Source organism: Glycine max, chromosome 2 (genome assembly GCF_000004515.6).
Source record: "Glycine max cultivar Williams 82 chromosome 2, Glycine_max_v4.0, whole genome shotgun sequence".
Classification (NCBI taxonomy): domain Eukaryota; kingdom Viridiplantae; phylum Streptophyta; class Magnoliopsida; order Fabales; family Fabaceae; genus Glycine; species Glycine max.
The window spans coordinates 10,463,173-10,483,244 of record NC_016089.4 but is presented as its reverse complement, the minus strand read 5'-3'; the positions used below and the strand labels follow the sequence as shown (position 1 = coordinate 10,483,244).

Sequence of the window (20,072 nt, the reverse complement as noted above, 5' to 3'; positions counted from 1 at the left end):
ATCCATACAGCCAAGAACAATTTCTACGGCTTCCTTCCAGACCTTAAAGTTTGTCCCATTCAGCATTGAGATAGAATTCACTTGGGCAGTAACATTTGCAGCACTGATAATATTAACTAAAGAGAAAACAAAATAATAACATGTTCACAAATAATCAAGCAAGTCATATAAAGTATATATAACAAGACATGCAAATATTTCTCATGACAGATTCATCACAAGATACCTAGCACAACATTAATTCTAGTCTTTGGACAGAGAAATTAATTTGTAATTGGTACTCTCAACGCAATGATCAAATATTGACAATTAGTTCTGACAAATAATAGTCTTTCTTTGGATCGACTATTATTCTCATGAAAAAAAAACTTAATAATTGTCACATATTTATCATCGCAAGTATGTTATTATTTGGCCAAATTACGTCTTCCTTTAGGTCGAACACAATTTGCATAAATGATTTCATACTAACATCCATGCAATTTAATTAAATCAATTTACACAATAAAGGTTACTTTGACAACATAATGATTCAATCAATTTAATTAAAATTACTGGACACACAATCAAATGGAAAATATCTGTAATGGTTAAATTTGCACAAATTTGCACCCAATTGTGATAGCAGTAAATGTTTGAAAAACTATATCATGATAAACTAATTACGCACCCGAAACAAACATATCACGATACTATCACAAATTTATACCAATCACATGAATAACATAAATTATCAGCTTATCACCGTTTCATAAAAAAAAATAGTTGGCCCATATATATGTGTGTGTGTGTGTGTATATATATATATATATATATATATTTATGAAATTGTGTCACATACTAAATGTCAACACCAGATACATAGAACATTTATCTCAAATAGAATAATATGCCAGCAGATGCAACACAAACAAAACAAAAAATTGTACAATCCCGTAAATCAAATGTAGAGGCATTTTCTTAATTCTAAAGAGGAGAAAAACTTTATAGCCATAACACATGAATTTAGGGGTTTTACAATTTTATCGATCAAAATAGTTTCTCCCCAAAATAAAATTAGGGTTCATATAACTAAAATGATCCGGATATAATACATATCAAATAGAACTTTAAATCCCAATAGTCTAACAGTAATGGTGACTTTGATACCACTTGTTGGGAATTTTCAATAAACCTTATAAAATACCAAATGAGCACCAAAACACATTACGTCAGATTATCAAGAAGTTTTAAGGAATACTTGGATCCATATAGCTTGATTAACACACAGTGAAATCTGACAGTGGTCACGAACAATTGGTTTAATGACCTTCCTCAACCAAATCACCTTCTTCCTTATAGGACCTTCGTTTTCTCTTCAGATGGGGAGAAGAAAAACTGTTTGTTGATTTGGTATATTGAGGACCATAACCATGCCTTATGTTTTAAACCTATTAGGGTTCTCATTATCCCTCAATGGGCCAAACTGGTTTCTGCTCATTAAGCCCATATCAATTATCTATTGGCACTCTAATGGACTCACTTAAATAGATCACTTTATATTAAACTCATTTAAATATAAATAACTAATATAAATGTTATAATATAATATGTAGCTCATATTAATTAATTAGGAATTATAAAATTCCTAACATGGTGAGCTATGCTTGAGCTAATAATTGGGGAGTGTTAATATAATGTTTTCAAGGGATAAGTATAAGAAAATAAAAAATGATAAAATTATGTGTAACTTGATTAGAGAGTAAAGAGTATTACTGTAATTTGTTAAAAATAAAAAATAAAAAAATTCTAATTTTAATGACTATAATAAAGTTGAATATAATTTTTTTACTATGAAAACCAATCAGAAATCAATGTTGATATATCTTTAAGTAATAATTGTAAAAATCAAGAAACTTATATATTTAGTGATATGTAATTATGTGATATTGTTAAATTGTTTTATTCGCTAAATGCATTATTTGTTTTACAAAAGTGATTTTTGGTTACATTTTTTTTCCTTCAGTTTGATCGGCATATTCGGATGCCAAAGGTGTATGAATCGTACCTATACTACGAGAAAACATTAAAGTCAACTTGTGGTCATACTAGCATAGCACAAGGAGGAAGCTGCAGGGTATATCGGTCTTTGCAGTTCATTTTTGTGTGGTATAAAGCCTCTTATTACTTCTTTTTTTCTTTCTTTTTAATTCCGAATTGAAATAGAAGGTATTAATAGCACGAAGTTCAAGCATATATTATGTACATGTTTGTATGCAACTTCAAATTGAACACAAAGAAGGTTCTAAAATGGGAAGCTTCAATCTCGATTCATTCTCTGCTATACCACAATGATTACATGTATTCCCAGAAACCACAAATTTAACATTCCAAACTTGTACACACTTTGACACCAAATGAGAAATGCACACTAGGAAAATTTCCATGCACACTATGAAGAAGAAATTAAAGGGCATAAGTAAAACACTTGGATGAGCACACAAATATCACATCAGTTTCGAGAGATTGCTACTAATGATAGCATGATTAGTATTATGAAGAGAGCAACAGCAATGTAAGAGCCAATGAGGGAACCCGAAATACGTTCACAGAAGTTGTTGTATTGTTGGCAGATTGCAAACCAATTGGCACCTGTGTTTCCATTGTGTGCTATGTACACTATCGATGTTGCTGCAGAGGCTGAAGCTGTGACCAGACTCAGCATTACCTTAACAACAATATTAACTCAAATTTCATCACCAAGTTTTAGCAATATTAAAAATAAGGGGTTGACATAAACATTAAGCAAAGGTTCTTCTTGTAGGTAAAATGGTGGATTTCTACTTGTTGCATTTAGAGAAATTGGAATCTTATAAAGTTAAAATTACGACTTTTTTTTAACATATATTAGTATTCGTGATATATATAATAATGTCACTTTAGTTGAAATTACGGTTGTATTTGTGTTGCAGGCCAATTGCAGATAATGTTGTCTGCAATCACAACTTCATGCCGCATATTGTGACTGCATCACCTCAATTTAAAATTGTAATTATGAATTTTGAAGTTAGTTGGTATAAAGTCATATTTTTATCGAGTTTAATTGTTATATACTCTTTGCCCAAAGGATTTTATATTGTCAATCAATAAAAATATGTTAGATATAACTGGTAAACCCATCATACATTTCATTTTGTGATTAGATAGCTCTGTAACAATTCTTTGTCCAGATGATACATCTAAGTTAAGTTCTTTTATTAATATTTTAAGTTGTTTTTATCTGTTTTTACAGTTTTTTTTAAAACAGGAAATGAAATAAAAAAAATTATGGCATTTTTATAATTATAATTATAGTGAAAAGATTTCACTTAAAATGAAAAGGGGGAATCAAACTAAACATCCTATATTAATGAAAAGCCTTATCTCTTGCTGCCACATCCAAAAATTTGCCTTGGTGATAAGGAGAATCTGCATGTTAATTTACCGTGTCAAGAGCAACAAGGAGAATTCTACTTTTTACTGCGGTGCTTCTGAGTATGTGGAAGACAGATATCATAAGTGAAAGCACAAGATAGCCACAAACAACAGCGTTGGCCATCACAAAAAACCTGGATTTGCATGTTCACACACATCCAATGTATTAGCTACACTTTTGCTAAAAATCTCTCAAGCCAATCACACGATTACATACACCATAATCACTTTTCAAGGTCAGCGTTTGCAATTTTTTTAATTGAAGCAATTTTTATTTAGGTGTTTTTATCTTAAGAACAAGTCAATAATAAAAAATAGTTTTTTTTATCTAATATAAAAGTTTCTTAGCTTTAACTCAAAAATTATTTCCGAAGAATCAATTTTTCAACCGGAAACTAATAATGTGTTTAGAAATTTGTTAAAAATAAAGAAAATAAAACATGTTTGGGACTCGAAAGCTATAATTATCAGTTTCACGTACAAAATCTCATTCGAAACATGAATAATCACATCTAAAACGTGAAATCAAACACGATATAAACATGTAATATTGACCTAAAAATTTGTTTGTGGATTTCAACTTGATTTAAAATAACTTGAAACATAACACAAACTTACACAAGCGAGGGAAGGTCATCAAATTCAGCCCTGAATTTTATAAATTGAGTGGCAAATGGAAGGGTTTCATTGGTTGTGCCCATGGCCAATGCACTACCCAGTGTTGCAACAGCGGCAATAATTCTCAAAATAAAGTCCATTATAGACAACCCTCTTGCCACCCCTTTTCTTGGGGATGCATCCTTGGATACTTCTCCAACTTCAATTGAACCTCCCTTCATTCTCTTCCAACTTAAAATTTTCTCTCACAAAACACACTTGGCTCAAAATTAAGAAGCTCTAGGATATTCTTAACTACATGCATGTATATCTAAAACATGCATTTATATAGTTGTGGAATAGCACGTCAAATTCGGGTTTTCGGACCATAGGCCAATTTGAATTAGGTTTGTCAAGCACCAAGTGGCTTTGTTTTTTTGTCGTCAAAAGCATGCCACTGAAGTTAGTTTATGATTTTGCTGAGGTGCAGTGGAATTAATAAAACTATCCACTATTCATTCACCTGCTCGTACTTGTTCAACCATGTTATTAATTAAAAGCTAAAAAAGTGACCTGCTCCAATAGAAGCATAATTGAGCATTCATCGACTACAACTGTACGGCATTTGATTGGTTACTATTGCTTGGTGACATGAACAGGGTGAGAATATTATGCAAACGGCATATGCAAAAATACCTAAATAACTTGTTTTTTCTTAATTTGGTTGAAAGAGCATTATTTATTTTTTAGATATATATATATATATATATATATATATATATATATATAAATTATTTAAAAATTATGTGTTTTTATAAAACTAATAGAATAAGAATTAGCACGTGTAAATATTTCTAACCTCGACTCTACTTATTCTAGGTCATAATTAGTGGCATATGAATCTTACATATAGTTCATAAGAAAGAAAGAAAAAAAATACTAGTTTTAAGGATTAACTAATAAATCTTCAAAAGTACCGCCGGATCTTCCAAGATTGTGTGACACCATAGAATATGGAAAGCAAAAGTGTGGTGGTTTGAGTACATAGACTTGCTTTATATTGGTCTTTGTAAAGTGATAGTTGCAAACAAGGTGACATGCTTAGCTAGCTAGTAACATGCTCTATAATTAGTATGGCATATATAATAAAAATTAAAAAAAAATATTTTCTTCCAATTCTCACTATTAGAAAAAAGATTTTCAACGTCGGTTCTCAAGCACATTTCACAATGGTTCCCAAGGTGACATTGCACATTTCACGCAGAGTTACAGGTCAAAGTAGAGTGAAGGACACGAGAATGAGGCCAAAGTGCGAGAGTGAGGGATTTGTGGATAAGAGATGAAATGACAGAATGAGAGTGAGGCCACAACACGAGAGTAAGAGATTTGTGGGTAGAGACACAATGTCGAAATTACATAACATACTATATTAAGTTAAAGATGATTTTCAAAAATCGTCTTTGTTAACATAAAATTAAAGACTTAAAAAAAATTGTCATTAACACCTTGGTTTCAAAGATGATTTTTGAAAAATCGTCTTAAATAACTTTTACTTAATTTAAAAAAGTGACATCATTTTTTTTCTATATTGATTTTAAAGACGGTTTTATAACTAACTGTTGTTGAAGACATCATTGCAAGATGGTATTCATAAAACCTTTTTCGTTTCAAAATTTTATATTTATAAAATTATCATCGTCTTATATATTAAGACGATTTCATAGAGACCGTCATCGAAAGTACATTATAAAAAATTATTTTTTTAGTAGTGTTTTAACAAAAGTCTGCCTTTGATAAACAATGCTGTTAAATGTTCCATTGAATGTTTAAAGCATATAGCATATTGGATGGAATTATCATATATATTAAAACCATCAACTTGCCCCCAATACTTAGTTAATCTTGTACAGTACGTATAATAGAAATTTTAAAATGATATTTTCTTCCAGCTCTAATAGCTAATTCTTTCGTTAAACAATCTCAATGATTAATTGAATGTTTATACTTACAACAAGCTATGGGATGGAGTTATACATTACATTAAAAACAATCAATCTCCCCTACTACTGGCTTAATCTTACATTTGCTAAACAATCCTCTTAAATGACTAATTGAATAATATTTTTACATAGTAACATGCTATTGGATGGAATTGTCATAGTTTAAACCCTCAAGTACTCGTCTCTAATCTCTATACTTAATCTTATACTGTGATACAGCGTGATAAATTAAGAAATATATATATCCAACAACTCTAGATTCATCAGACAATATTGCTCTCTTAGTACGGTTTATTTCATGTTTAGTTGTTTACATAGTAACATGTTATTGGATGTTTGAATAGTTGCATATATAGCTATCAGCACCCGCAGTACTTGCTTAATCTAACCTTAATTAAACAATGCTCTTAAATATACCCTAAAATTATGCACTTATATGATCAATTGCACGCATGGTTGCATAACGACATGCTTTTGGATTTATTAAACAATTAATTAAATAATGAACCTGCCTTAGCTTAATCTAGTGCGGCATAATTAATAGAAACTAATAACTTGTGCCGTGCACGGAGGCTTATTTTATTCATCAGAATATTTAATTTGATATAGTTGTGACTTAATTTACTAATTACGAAGTACTCTATTGAAAACTCATCGATCTACAAATTTTTAACTTTAATTTTTATGTTCATATATGAAACTAACCAAGAACAACAATTATTTAAGAAGAAGAGCATGGGACAATCAAATGATATGCACTCGTACAAAACAGAAGAGGATAACAATGTTTTTGGGTTTCGGCTAGCTATATATTAACAACAAAATATAATAAAAGTTGTCAGGATATTGAATTTTTGTGATCTACCTAGCTACTAAGACTTTTATATCCAATCCTAAAAAAGAAAAAAAAAAGACTTTTAGATCCATTATCCATCTCCGAATAATGAAATAGATTTTTATTTATTTATTTTTAGTAAGGATATTTTGGAGACCGTATGACTTCACTCAATACTTTTTTTTCTTTTAAAAAAATTAAAAGCTTAAATAACTTTTGATTATAAAAAAAATCCTTTTGGTTCTTATAAATATATATTTTTTATTTAATTCTTTAAAGAAATTGTTTTGATTTAATCCTTTAAAAAATTATTTTTGTTATAGTCTTTGTTATCAAATAATAACATTAAATGATGATATGATAATCATTTTGACAACCCATTAGATTGTTACATTATCAAGATAATTATATATATATATGGTAAATTATATTTTTAAATGCTTGATGACCTTAAACTAATTGATGAAGAATTTAGAAATATAATTTACCAAAGAAAAATTATATATAATTATCTTGTTAAATTCTTTGATAATATAACAAGTTAACGAGTTGTGAACATAATTGTTACATCTTTAGCTAGTATTATTTGATAACAAAAATTAAAATAAAAAAATTAAATCTTTAAATGACTAAAAAACCTTTAAAGAATTAAAATAAAAAAATACATTATTTATAGACAGCAGAAGGTTATTATTTAAGCCAAAATTAAATTATTAATGTTTTTGCTTCAATTTCCTATGACTCCCATAATAATGTGATATTCTTTGTTTTTTAAATTGCCTCTATAAGTTCGGAAAAAGTTAAGCTCATATTCAAATTAAATTAAAATTAATTGATAATATACTTATAATTACCTCAATAATTTTTACATTAATACTAAATTTTAAATTAATGGATAAATTCTACGTTTTTTTATAAATCTAAGTATATTTTTTATGAAAGATGATTTTGTTATATACAAATAAATTATTATAAGTGATAATTTAATATCATCGCATATTTAATACTTAAACTATTAATTAAATTAAAACAATTTCATAACAATTAATCCACACATTAGGTGGTTAGATTAATACTACGTAATTGCGTATCACTATTCGGTGGGAGTGCAGTAAAAGCCGATAAAAATAATTGGCATTTTTTAAATGAAAAGTAAATACTAAAATGGATTGAGTTTTTTTTTTTTTAATTGTAACTTGTAAAGGCTGTTTTTCTAAAATGAGATAAAATAAAATTTGAAATGTTTATTATAACTTGAGTTTAATTTTAATGCAGTATTATTGTAATTATTATAAAGATTAGCAATTTTACTGTACATGTTAATTTATAATTGATTGATGATATAAAAAATCTTTTGAGTGTCCGTGTATTTTAATTAAGTTCTTGGAAAAAAAATTATTATAAATCTTATTTATTATTATCATATATCCAACTTGAGTATGATTGTTCTTTCTAAAAGATACTAGTTGTAAAATAAATAGATAATATGTATCACTGGAAAAGAAATTGAGGTACTTAAATGGTTATTGAGACTTGATTCACATTGATGGTGTTCAAAAGGCTTAGCTAGTACTCCCTCCCTCTCATGTTGTTTAACGTTTTAGTTAAAAATAAAATATTTGTTCCATTTTAATTCTTATTTAAACTATTAACGAATCATTATATGTTTTTTCCCTATTAATTCCTAAAAAATTTATTGTGAATGAGGAAATAAAAAAGAAAGATAAATAAAATAAAATTTAGTTAATATAAAAATAAGAAATATATTAAGAAATTGTATAATAATTGTTATAAAATATGAAATATTAATTAAATTTCTTAATTAATGTTCTAAGTACCTAATTAATAAAGCCTTCTTAATTTAAGTATCAAAACCTATGACGAGTATTTACTAAGCAACATATACGCTTTCCTATATATAATTGTCCAATAAGGTCAACTTCATTCGTTTGGTGACTATTCATAGTAAGGGCACCAATCACCATCTGATCATATCACCCATGTCCGGGGCAACCTCAACTTATTACAAATAATTCTCTTCTCAAATAACAATATTTGATTTGCTGTAAGAGTGACATTGTTCTGTGCCATCATTGTTCTTGCACACCATTTTGCCAATGGATTGAACTACTTTTAGCTGGCACTTGCAAGAATCATGATTAAACTAAAGAAGGGCCAAACAACTTAGTAAGCCAATCAAACTAGGAATTTGGACATGTCCTCCTTGTCCCTAGAAACAGAGATTTTGTCCTGGCTGCTATGAATGATGGCTTTGCAACTAGTACCACATAATCAAAGCCCCTTTTCCTAATGAATTCTCAAACACAAAAATCAGGTAGCTTTGTTTCAATGAAGATTGTTAAATGATGTATAGAATAAGAACTTACCTCTTAGAATTAGATTTGCATTGAAAATTCACACATGCTCCCTCCATAGCCCTCATCCATCATTGTGAAGGCCATTAATCAATTATCATCCTGAATCTGACATATTAACATGAGATAGACATGTAGCCAAAGATGACTTGCCGAATTTACCCTATCCCTAAAGACACTTTCACAATAGTGTTCTATATAATCAAATGCATATATTAGAACTAATGCACTATCAATTGACAAACATGAATTGAAAGTCAAATTAGAGAAAGAATTTATCGGCAAGTCATCCTTGGCTGCAGCATCATATCTCATGTTCACATGCAAGATCTCAGATGATTAAGACCCCAGAATCCATCCAAATCAATGCCAGGTCATGTTTTCCCTGTAATGGAAAAAAGGTGAACTTGCCCTAGTAAGCAGTGGCTGTGTAAGGAAAAAAAGAAAAGAAAAAAGAGAATCCGTTTTTGTACATGTGTAAGCTATATTATTATACAATAAGCATTTTGTTGAAGATGCTGATACCATGAGATATTGGAGAAATTTATGATTAAGGAGAACATTTTTTGTCCAATGTTATAATCATACAGCACTTCATAAGATAATAATGTCCTTGCTTCTTTTAGTGATTGATGCAGAAAAGTAATAATGCAAAACTTATCATCTTGCTTCTATCACAAGAATACTCATGGTCCATTTGAAGATATATGTTACTGTTCAAGATTCTAATCCTTCCAATTAAGCTCTCCACATTAGGTGAAATGAAACAGATAGCTAAATGCAAGGCAAATTGAAGTGTGCTATATGCTAAAGATGGAAACTGGTTGCTTTGCTTTCAAAGTGTTGAATGACTCCATGATATGGTAGAACCGTAGAACACAACAAAAAATTTATAAAAAGATTAGCGATGCTATCCATGTTCTATTGCCAACTTAATTAGCTGATTGTATACTTTTTCCTATATCATAAGAGAAAGATATTAGACTAAGAGGCATGTTCTTTCTTGACAGAAAAATTGGCCACTTTTCTTATTTCAATCAATCAAAATATATATATAAAAATAAAAAATAAAGCAGTTGTTAAGCATTGCTTCACTACACTGTTATCATGTTAATGTATTTATTGAACTCAACATATCTTATAGTTGTCTTACTCATGACATTAAGGTCTCTTCATCTGAAATGGCTCTTTCTCTGTCTTCTAACACTTGAACCCCCAAAAACTTTTCATGATGATTAGTTTTTCCAGCTAACCATTCATTCTTTGATCACAGTAACCACACTAAATAAATTACATAGGAAACCAAATAAAGAAAAAGGTTGAAAATAAAATAACAAGAATCTAAGGAATTGAACATTGCAGAAACATATTTCATTGAGCATATCTAGAGCTTGGCCGGTCCAAAGTCAAAACTTAAAAAAATGTGATTGCCGTTATTTTCTGCTCACATTAATCAACATGGATCCAACATTTTAAAAATGGACTACTTGCCGATCATTTCAAAGAACTAGAATAGTAAACTTAATATTAATTAACTAATTAGTAGTAAATAACAGCAAAATATCAAGCAACCAAAACTCTTCCAAAAGAGTAAAAGAAGTTGTGTTGAGTGGACTTACTTGGTGGCAAATAACCTTCTATTCACAAGCAAGACCTTGGAGGTTTGAAAAGTACTGTCATTTTGAAATCATAGCTCTACCACTATGTATTTAAGAAGTTATTTGTGAAGGTTTGGAGGAGGAAGAGAAGAAGAAGCACAATGGCCTTAGAACTTCAATTTTCAGCATTTGAATGCTGTGCTTGCTTGTGACTTTAAAGGATATTTTATTTTGTTCCACTATCAGCATATATAAGAGGCTAGGAAAGTCTCAATTTCTCTTGCTTTGTATCATATTTGTCGTTGGATGAGAAAGATATGAAGGAGAATTGGGTTCCCCCTGCAATCTATAATGTGCAACTAATAATGCATTTGTCAAATTAGCATTTAATTCATAGTTATGGGAAAATGACAGGCTTGGATGATTCCCTTCGCAGCCTCTTCCATCATCTTATATAGGGTTCATTTTGGTAACAAAATCTTATCACTTTAAAGGAAAAAGGATTGAGGTGAGATCAGCACTTGTCAGTTAGAGAGCAACTAGCATCACGTGCACAGCATTCAATTTGTGCAAGGAATTTTTCAGGATCACTTTTAGGAAAAGGTCCAAATTGCTAAGGAATGGAAGGTGATGGTGAGTTATATATATATATATATATATATATATATAAAAGTAACTCATCCAGAAAATGTTTATATTAAAGTAAAAAAAAAATCAGATGTGTTATATGAGTCTTCTTTTTTTTGTCTGAACAAGAATATTCTAGTTGAGAGTTAATAATTCTTTAAAGTATTAAATTTTTTATAAAAGATTAATATTTCTTAATAAATATTTTTTTATACATACAAATAGAAAGATTGAATAATGACTATATGCTTAAGAGTGAAGATATAAAATTATTTATCCATCATACCTGCTATTTTGACATGAGTCCTTTTGAGATACTATTATTACATAACAAACACACACAAAATAAGGGCTTTCAAATTATGACTTATTAGTAGAATGGGAAAGAGAACTACTAGTATACAACACTTCACGTGACATGATGGAATGGTGGGGTGGCATCTTCATGGATTTGGTCATGGCATGGGATGTCATTAGATGATAATGCTCCTGTAAAAAATTTGATGCTGACAACCAAAAATCTCCTGTTGTTTGAAACTTGGACCTAGTCACTTCATGTTTCCTACATCTCTCTTTGGGACATACAACATGCATCCACCTAGCTTTATGTTGCAAATCAATGGCCAAACATGTAACTTCTATTAGCCAATTACGTGAAAAGGGGGAAAAGTATCTTTTTTGTACAATAGGAAATTAGTTTCTGTTATCAACTTATGATATTTTTGCGTTTTGCCAGCATAACTATAAACTTAGAGTTTGTTTGGATTGAAAGAGAATTAAACTTATCATGATTTTTAGAAGCAACAAATAATTGCTTTTATGCTGAACTATGTTAGGCACCAAGTTCTATTCTATCACTATTCCTAAATTCCACCATTAAAACTACATAGAAAAACTAAAACATAAATATTCATATTTTTCTTGATGATTCATTACATAACACATCTTATGTTAAATAGGAGTTCCCTAGAAATAACAACCACAAAAATGATATCATCTGACATTATTTAGGAAAATAAGATAAAATTAAATAACACTAATGTTATGTTTGGATGGGAAAATTAAATCAGGTAAAGTATTTCAACTGGGATATTAAAATGTCTTCCTATAATGTAATCTGTTTGGATATGATATTTTAAAAATGATTGAAATGTTATCATTTATGTAAAGTATTTTAATATACTAACTTGACAGAATTTCAAAATTCTCAGCAAAAACAAAGGAATTAAAATTTCTCACTCTGCACAAAACATTGTACGCTCGGGAGGCTCACTCTCCATAGCTCTTTCTCTCCCTCTCAACACACCTTGGCATCACAAGCTACCACCTCTATTGACAAGTAAGTTTTTCTTTCTGTTCATCACAATCTTTTCTTCCTCTCACTGATAGGTTTCTCTCTCTCTCATGTCTATTTTTTTCTTTTCTCAAGTTTATGTTTCTTTGATTTTGATTTCATTTTTGTAGTTACAAGGTTCGCTTGATTTTATTGATTTTTGTTTCATTTTCTATTTAATTTATTTTGTTTCAATGATTTTGATATGTTAGTGGGTGTGGAATTGGATGGGTTTGGAGTTGAGATAGGTTGTGAGCACCATATGTTTGTGAATATGCATCAAAGAGAAATAGAGATATAATCGATAGATTGTGTTTAATTTAAATCACTTTGGCTTGCTTTCACACATGTTTAACTGTTTATCATTGTATTGTATGCTTCTTTGAAATTCGTATTTCATTTCTACTATTGTTTGAATATGAAAGCCCAAGTGAGTTGTGTTACTTGCCTCTGTTTAGTACCTTTAGCTATGTCCTTTGCTATTTCTTATTGTATTGGAGCTTAAGCCAACATGTGGGTTGGTAAGCGTGTTCACTGTTTTGTATTTGTGTGCCTTATTTACTTTAGTTGATCAGTAGAATTGCATACCTCTGATTTGTACTTGTATTTGTGAGCCATAATCTCTAATTTGAATAATCATTTGTTAATGGTTGTCTCAAATTTCTGCATCTCAATTATCCACTTATTTTTCCTATATGCATGTAGTATTATGAACATGTACCTCCACTTTTTGTTTAAATATTTATTTTTTTCGTATCCCAAAATCTCGAATTCTTTAAGGTATGTTCATATTCCAAGTGTTTTGTACTATTGTGAATAAAATAAGCCTGAGATGTTGTTCTAAACAATGATTCTCTAGACTTCATTGCATTTTGGATGAAAAGTTTTGTCTTGATAATCTCCATCATGGTTAACAGTTTAGGGAGATTTTGGAGGTGATACATGTAAAGGTTGATTTCTTTTAACAATTGTGGTTGTATTATAAGGATATTGATTTAAGTATTATTTCCACCTATTGCTTAGAATCTCCCTCTCTAAAGAAAAATATTCATGATCCATGTATAATATTTTGTTTATCAGTAGATCCATGTCTAATATGTTCATGTTGAAACTTTATTGTCAGCTCCTAATATATAAACTGCTTGTGAATTGTGAATTTTAGATTTAGAATAAGGTTAAAGAAACTTTTCTTTCTCATGATATAGAATCTATGATTTAGAACAAAAGTTTAATCAAATTTATTATAAGTCTAAATTATTATTATCATTGACTTTGGTCAAAGTCCCATGTGGTACTGCTACTGCTCTATATTTGATAAAGGCCATGGACATTGTGAGATAAATTCTATGAATGAGGTTTTTGTCCATTCTTAGTCTACCCTATTAGTTTCAATCTAGCAAAACCCAACTCGATATGACTTCACATATCCAAGTCCTTCACTAGGCCAAGGAGTCATATGAGGGCTGTTAAAATGCATAAAATCTCTCTTTCAGTCTCTAGGAAGGTTTTTATATCTTTAATAACACAGAAAATCAAGGATCAGAAGAAGGATGGGATAATCACATGCCTGAGCAATTATACTATCTTGGCTTTTCTTGGGTAACTTGGGCATGTCTGGATACCTGGGACTGCATTTAAATTTACACTATATATATTCCTTGTTTTGTATTTAACTTACATTACTTTGATTCAGTAAGGCCAGGCCTTTTCAAAAATTCTGTACTAGCAGAAGAAATCATGTTTTGGCTGCACAAAACTCTATTTTAAGAGTGAAATCATAGGATCAATGAGGCAATAAGGCATTAGTTCCAAAATCAGAAGTGCCTCATCATGAATGCCAATGAATATAAATTACTCTTTGAACTTTTTCTGCAGAAAATACAAATGTGGAGAAACTCAAGCATAATCTCATACGGTTAGGCACCGTAGTAACAGTATCTCAAAAGTAGTAGTACTCTCTCTTGTTCTAGTTTTAGTTTTTCATTGTAATTGCCGAGTAGCTTCTAGTTAAAGTTGCAGATAAAATAAAATTGTTGGTGATCAATAGCCAATGATTATATGTACTCCACTTTAGTTAGTATTTATTTATTTTATATGTACTACAGTTTATTTAAAAATAAAAATTTAAATTTCATTGAAATTGAAATTGAAATTGAATTATTTTATCCAAATAAGAAAATTAAAATACAAGAAATTATTTTGTGTATTTAAATTAAGACAATTAAAATGTTGTGTATTTAAATTTTTTAAAAAAATTTAAATCCTTCATCCAAACACAAAGTAAGAGAATAATATCTAAGTCTTTTAGATCCATTCTTATCAACTCGGCATAATTTTTCACTCACTATTATTTTCTACCACCAAACTAAACATACCACACACTGAGATTTTATTTTAGAGTAGATACCCAATTCATCCTTGGCAAAAAAAATATGTGATTTATTTTTTTCTTCTTAAAAAATTCAGTAAATAATGCCTCAAAATTGTAAACATTAGACAAATTTCTTCAATTATTTTCTCTCCATCACTACACTAAATGGGCATTTAATTTAAGTTTATCATCCTTTTTTTTTTTTTTTAACTTCTTAGATCGAGTTTTTATATTCTATACCAGATTGTCTTGATTTATAAATTGTTGTTGAATGCTCCGATTTATTAGTATAGTAGTTAATTACAGAATATCTGATTGCTTACCCAAGCAATTCAAACTTCTACTCAGCCAATTCCTTAACGTTATTGTTGGCAATAAATGAAAGAGTAATGTCATCTTGTAAAAAAAACATTTTGTTGCATGTATTTAGAAAACCAAATTAGCATATACTCTAGAATTCTTACCTCGCTTTTTCTTATTGGATTTTTTAATGAAAAAAAAACCTTTTTTGACGTGAATTTATCCAATCATTGAATATTACGTAAGATAATTATTTCTTAATTTTTATAATATCTATTTCAAAAATCACGCATAAAACAATTTATGATTAATTGATTAAATTATCAGTATAAGAAATTAGATTTATTTAAGGCCCATCGGAGATTAAATATCTGTATCTCCTAAGAGGCATTCAAATTCGATGAATCTCTCATTAAAAAATTGTTGAAGAATTTATTCTAATCTGTGAAATAATATATCAGAATAGATAATTACCAGTGTCCATTTCTAATCTGTAAATATATGTTCAAACATGTATGTGTTAAAAACTTGATTATTTGTACTTCGATTAATAATAATAAAAACCTTTTTGTTACCAGATTGAACTTATTATAAGATAAAAAAAATTACAAAAAATAGTCATGTATATATTTCGATAACTTAATGGTCAAAAAGTAATATTTAGATCAAATACTAGATACAGTGTAGAAAAAATTATATTATTATATAATTATTAAAATAATATTACGATAAATTTATTAATTTTAATAATTATTATTTAAAAAAAATATTAAAAATTATGATACATAATTTCATTAATTTATAATTTTTTCTTATAATTATATTATTGGTGTAAAAAAATAATATTCCTTAGGAAACTTCTAGTAAATGTTTCTCAATTATATTTTCTTATGTACAAAATTTAAATATAAGACATTATTTGATGTGAATTCAATTGTCCCAATCAAATTATAGAAAAATTATTAGGTGATTTACTATTAACATGTCATTTATAATTCCATCAATATTCATGTGACAAGTGGTTAGTTTATATATATATATATATATATATATATATATATATATATATATATATATATATATATATATATATATATATATATATTACATAGTTCATAAAAATAAAGCTTTAATATTTAATGAAATTATTGAAGCTATATATAAAAAGTGGGAACGCAATAGAGATTCTTGTGCAGCTATCGGTATTTTCATTTGAGAGTTGCAGGTTGCCAGTTAATCGTCTTCTTCTCTGCATCCATCAGATCCAAAGTTTCTCGCGATACGGTAGGCTACGATATTTTGTTCCTTTCTTCGCACTCTTCGGAATAATCTCGTATTTTTTTCATGCTTATTTCGTTTGATTCGATGCTAAATTGGAACCTTGATTATTGATCCGTGCAATTAAGATTGAAATCAATAGGATTCGTATTAATTTCTGTTAACTTTTTTTCGAAAATCGTTGCTGCTTCGCTTCAGTGACAATTTTTCAATTGTTTGGTGTGTAGAGGGAGCAATGTCAGAGGCTAAGGTTCAGGATTTGAAGAAGGAAGAGGAGGTTGCTGATGATTCTCCTAAGAACGAAGTTGACAGTGGAAAATCTGTGGATGATCTGAAAGATTCGGATAACGATAAAAGCGATGGAAACGCCATGCCCTCATCCCATCAGGAGGTAATTGTTTGTTTGTTATTTAGTGGAATGAATCTTGTAAGAAAAAATGTAGCATTTGAGAGAATCAGTTCTTAGTTTGGGAACGTTAGTTTTAGGTAATTGGTTGTTTTTTGGATATCATTTTGTGTCACTGGCTTTGCCGGCGGTGGTGACTAATATCTGTTGGAGAATCTGTCTGATCAGCTTTAGTGGGATCTTATCTCCCACTTCAAACCCAAGACTTTGCTTAAGGAATCTAAATCCAGGTTCATAGATGTAAAAAGTATAAAGTTCTATTCTTCAATTTTATCCTTGCCTCATCATCTTTTCATTAGGTTACTTGTACATGAAACTATCAGAGCAATCAGAGTTTGAGTTTGTGTATCATTTCAGTATATTTTCATTTTTATGGGAAAAATATTAGATTTCAATCGGGTTTTGATGTTATTGAAATCACTTTTTAAGCACCATTATGCCTTAATGATAGAGGGTTTTTTAAAATTTATTTCAATTTTTTTGGTTATTCTTGGCGTTAAATCACATAATATTTGGGCTTATGTTATTATGTTCTGGTATCATTTGCTGTAAATTTGTTCTTGCAGGAAGCAGCTGTTAAGAAAAAGTATGGAGGGGTGTTGCCAAAGAAGCCTCCACTAATATCCAAGGTTACTTTCTTATCTTAACCGATCCTGCGTCATCAATGTTTCTCTTCCTCCTGTCATCCAATCATCTGTATATTTCTGTGGAATGTTCTTTTGAAACTGATTTTTCTTCATGAACATTTTTTTTTGCAGGATCATGAACGTGCTTACTTTGACTCTGCTGATTGGGCTTTGGGGAAGGTATTTTCTGACCTTGGAAGCCTTAGTTTATCATTATATTATGAAAACTTTTAGTTTACCTTCAGTATATTTTATTTAGATGCCTGACATCTCTGCCTTTTCTTTTTGATTTTTCAAACAGCAAGGAGCACAAAAGCCTAAAGGACCACTTGAAGCACTCCGCCCAAAGTTGCAGGTGAAATGCATTGCAGATGTTTTCTTTTCTCTGTTTATATGAACAATTAGTGAGTTTATTTTTCTGCATTCGGGTGGTTTGCCTAACTGAGGTAATTTCCACTTCATTTAACCCCTCCCTCCATGCCTCTTTTAAGTGTGTTTCAATGTTCAAACCCCCAGATTGACCCAGATTAAATTGCAGAACCATTACGAAAACTGGGTTTGTTGTTTGGATTACATCTTTGCCATGCTGCAAATGTGCTATGCGCTTTGATGCAATTAACTTTGATGGGAGTTAGTGAAACCATCACCATAATCCCTTTCCTTGTATTCTGCAGTGAAGTTTTTTAATGAAAATTTTGGGCTGAATAGGGGACAGGATTCATTATTGTGATATTTTTCTAAAGTAACCATTGATCTATTACATGACTAACATAAATGATATATTGCAACGTTCCCGTGCATATCATTGACATTGCTTTTTTGTTTTCTGTTCCCCTTCTTGGCATCTTACCATACTGGTAATCAGCCAACACAACAACATGCTCGTTCAAGACGCTCAGCTTATGCTCCAGCAGATGATAATGAAGGTACAGTCTTTTTGTTCCAAAATGTTCAAATCTGTGTTAAAATTTGATAACGTTTTGAGGTACCTTTCTGTTTTGACAGTTGATGGCTGCAGCAGTGATTCATCAGCAGAGCATCAGAGTGCCACTGAAGAAGTTGGTGGTGATAAAAGTGATACTGCTCAGGACCAGAGCTGCCATTAGTTGTAATGGATTTGACCTTTAATTTGCATTTTGACAGTGACTAGAGTTGCTTGTGTTAAAAAAAAAAACTAAAAGTTGGAGTTTTGAAGCAGTTGTAACCATGAATTAGATAACTCTACGCAAGTATGGGATTATATGACGTGCCAGGATTGCACTATGAGAGATCTTGATCTCTACATTCATTTGCGAAGGCATGATTGTGCCATTTGTAACATTTGACATCTCACATAATATAATCATCTACAATAAGATTGGGTGTGAAACTTGGCAATAAAGTTGTTTGTAAACGATCAGTATATAAGATTATGGTCAAGGCATATGAATAACTGATAAACAGTCTAGTGAAGTTATATTAAAACCAAGAGTAAATTACAAATCATTTCCTTGTGCTTGTGTCACAAGGTAACCAAAGACAACAGTGTCATTTGTATAACACCTCCCCTCCCCCTCCCTAATTATTGTCTGTGTTCTAATTCATACTTATTCAATTATGCTTCAATTTCTCATTGCGTTTAAATTTGTGCATCCATTGCGTTTTTTAATAGTCCATCTTCACACACGGACACACTCTTGTTCCAAACTTGCAAATGCCACTGGTAATCAGAAGTAGTTAAGAGACCTTGGTGTTGTAAGTACTTGATGAGTTATAATGAGTGAGGTGCACCTGCATTTTATAAATGCATTGCATCTGTATTCATTTCATAATTTTATTTGATTAATGTGACTTTTCTTTTATATGGAATTCCTTGTAAATGCTAACTAGTATCCTTAGGACTAAGGATGGCAACAGAGCGAGTACGGATAATAGTTACCTCGTGCCTGCCCCATATCCCTTTTACTTTTTCCTGGCGATGTTGTTTCTTGTAGCCTCTAGCATTTTTAGTATTGGAATGGTTTGGATATTGATGAATGATGAAAGAAGTTGCTAAATTATTGGTTTTCATGCACCACCAATTTAGTTTGAGTAATTAGAAACTGCAAATTCAAAAGTAAACAAATCCCTAAAATGCTAGGGGTTTGAAGGTGCCATTTTTTTAATTAAAGGGGCAATTTTAGTCTCTACGAAGCTTTGTTAGTTTAACACTCAAAAAAAAAAAAAAGCATTGTAAAGGCAAGAAAAAAACTATTAGTTTCCACTCATGTTTTTTAGTATTATGTGTAAATAAT

The 20,072-nt window shown here is 30.0% G+C and overlaps 2 protein-coding genes and 1 non-coding gene across 3 annotated transcripts; 1 reads left to right on the top strand and 2 right to left on the bottom strand.

Moving 5' to 3' along the window:
- Window positions 1-2,370: 2,370 nt before the first annotated feature.
- Window positions 2,371-4,367, bottom strand: LOC100500346 (CASP-like protein 1). Its single transcript, NM_001249719.2, is given in 3 exon segments — window positions 2,371-2,707; window positions 3,464-3,587; window positions 4,072-4,367. Coding segments are annotated over 3 exon segments (561 nt in total). The 5' UTR covers window positions 4,293-4,367; the 3' UTR covers window positions 2,371-2,491.
- Window positions 4,368-9,386: 5,019 nt separating this feature from the next.
- On the bottom strand, window positions 9,387-9,569 carry MIR169B (microRNA MIR169b). The gene has a single exon (NR_048607.1). It is a non-coding gene; the product is annotated as a microRNA MIR169b (primary transcript).
- A 7,083-nt stretch (window positions 9,570-16,652) lies between these two features.
- On the top strand, window positions 16,653-19,189 carry LOC100500672 (endosulfine domain-containing protein). Its single transcript, NM_001250791.2, has 7 exons — window positions 16,653-16,773; window positions 16,995-17,158; window positions 17,740-17,802; window positions 17,932-17,979; window positions 18,101-18,154; window positions 18,665-18,725; window positions 18,805-19,189. The coding sequence occupies exons 2-7, from the start codon at window positions 17,003-17,005 to the stop codon at window positions 18,903-18,905; spliced, it is 483 nt and encodes a 160-aa protein (NP_001237720.2). The 5' UTR covers window positions 16,653-16,773; window positions 16,995-17,002; the 3' UTR covers window positions 18,906-19,189.
- Window positions 19,190-20,072: the final 883 nt, after the last annotated feature.

Excerpts from the sequence above, each read along its gene's own strand:
- LOC100500672 (NM_001250791.2), top strand. The coding sequence starts at position 17,003 with ATGTCAGAGGCTAAGGTTCAGGATTTGAAGAAGGAAGAGGAGGTTGCT. Across the intron at positions 18,155-18,664 it reads CACTCCGCCCAAAGTTGCAG|CCAACACAACAACATGCTCG; the intron begins GTGAAATGCATT and ends ACTGGTAATCAG. Across the intron at positions 18,726-18,804 it reads TCCAGCAGATGATAATGAAG|TTGATGGCTGCAGCAGTGAT; the intron begins GTACAGTCTTTT and ends CTGTTTTGACAG.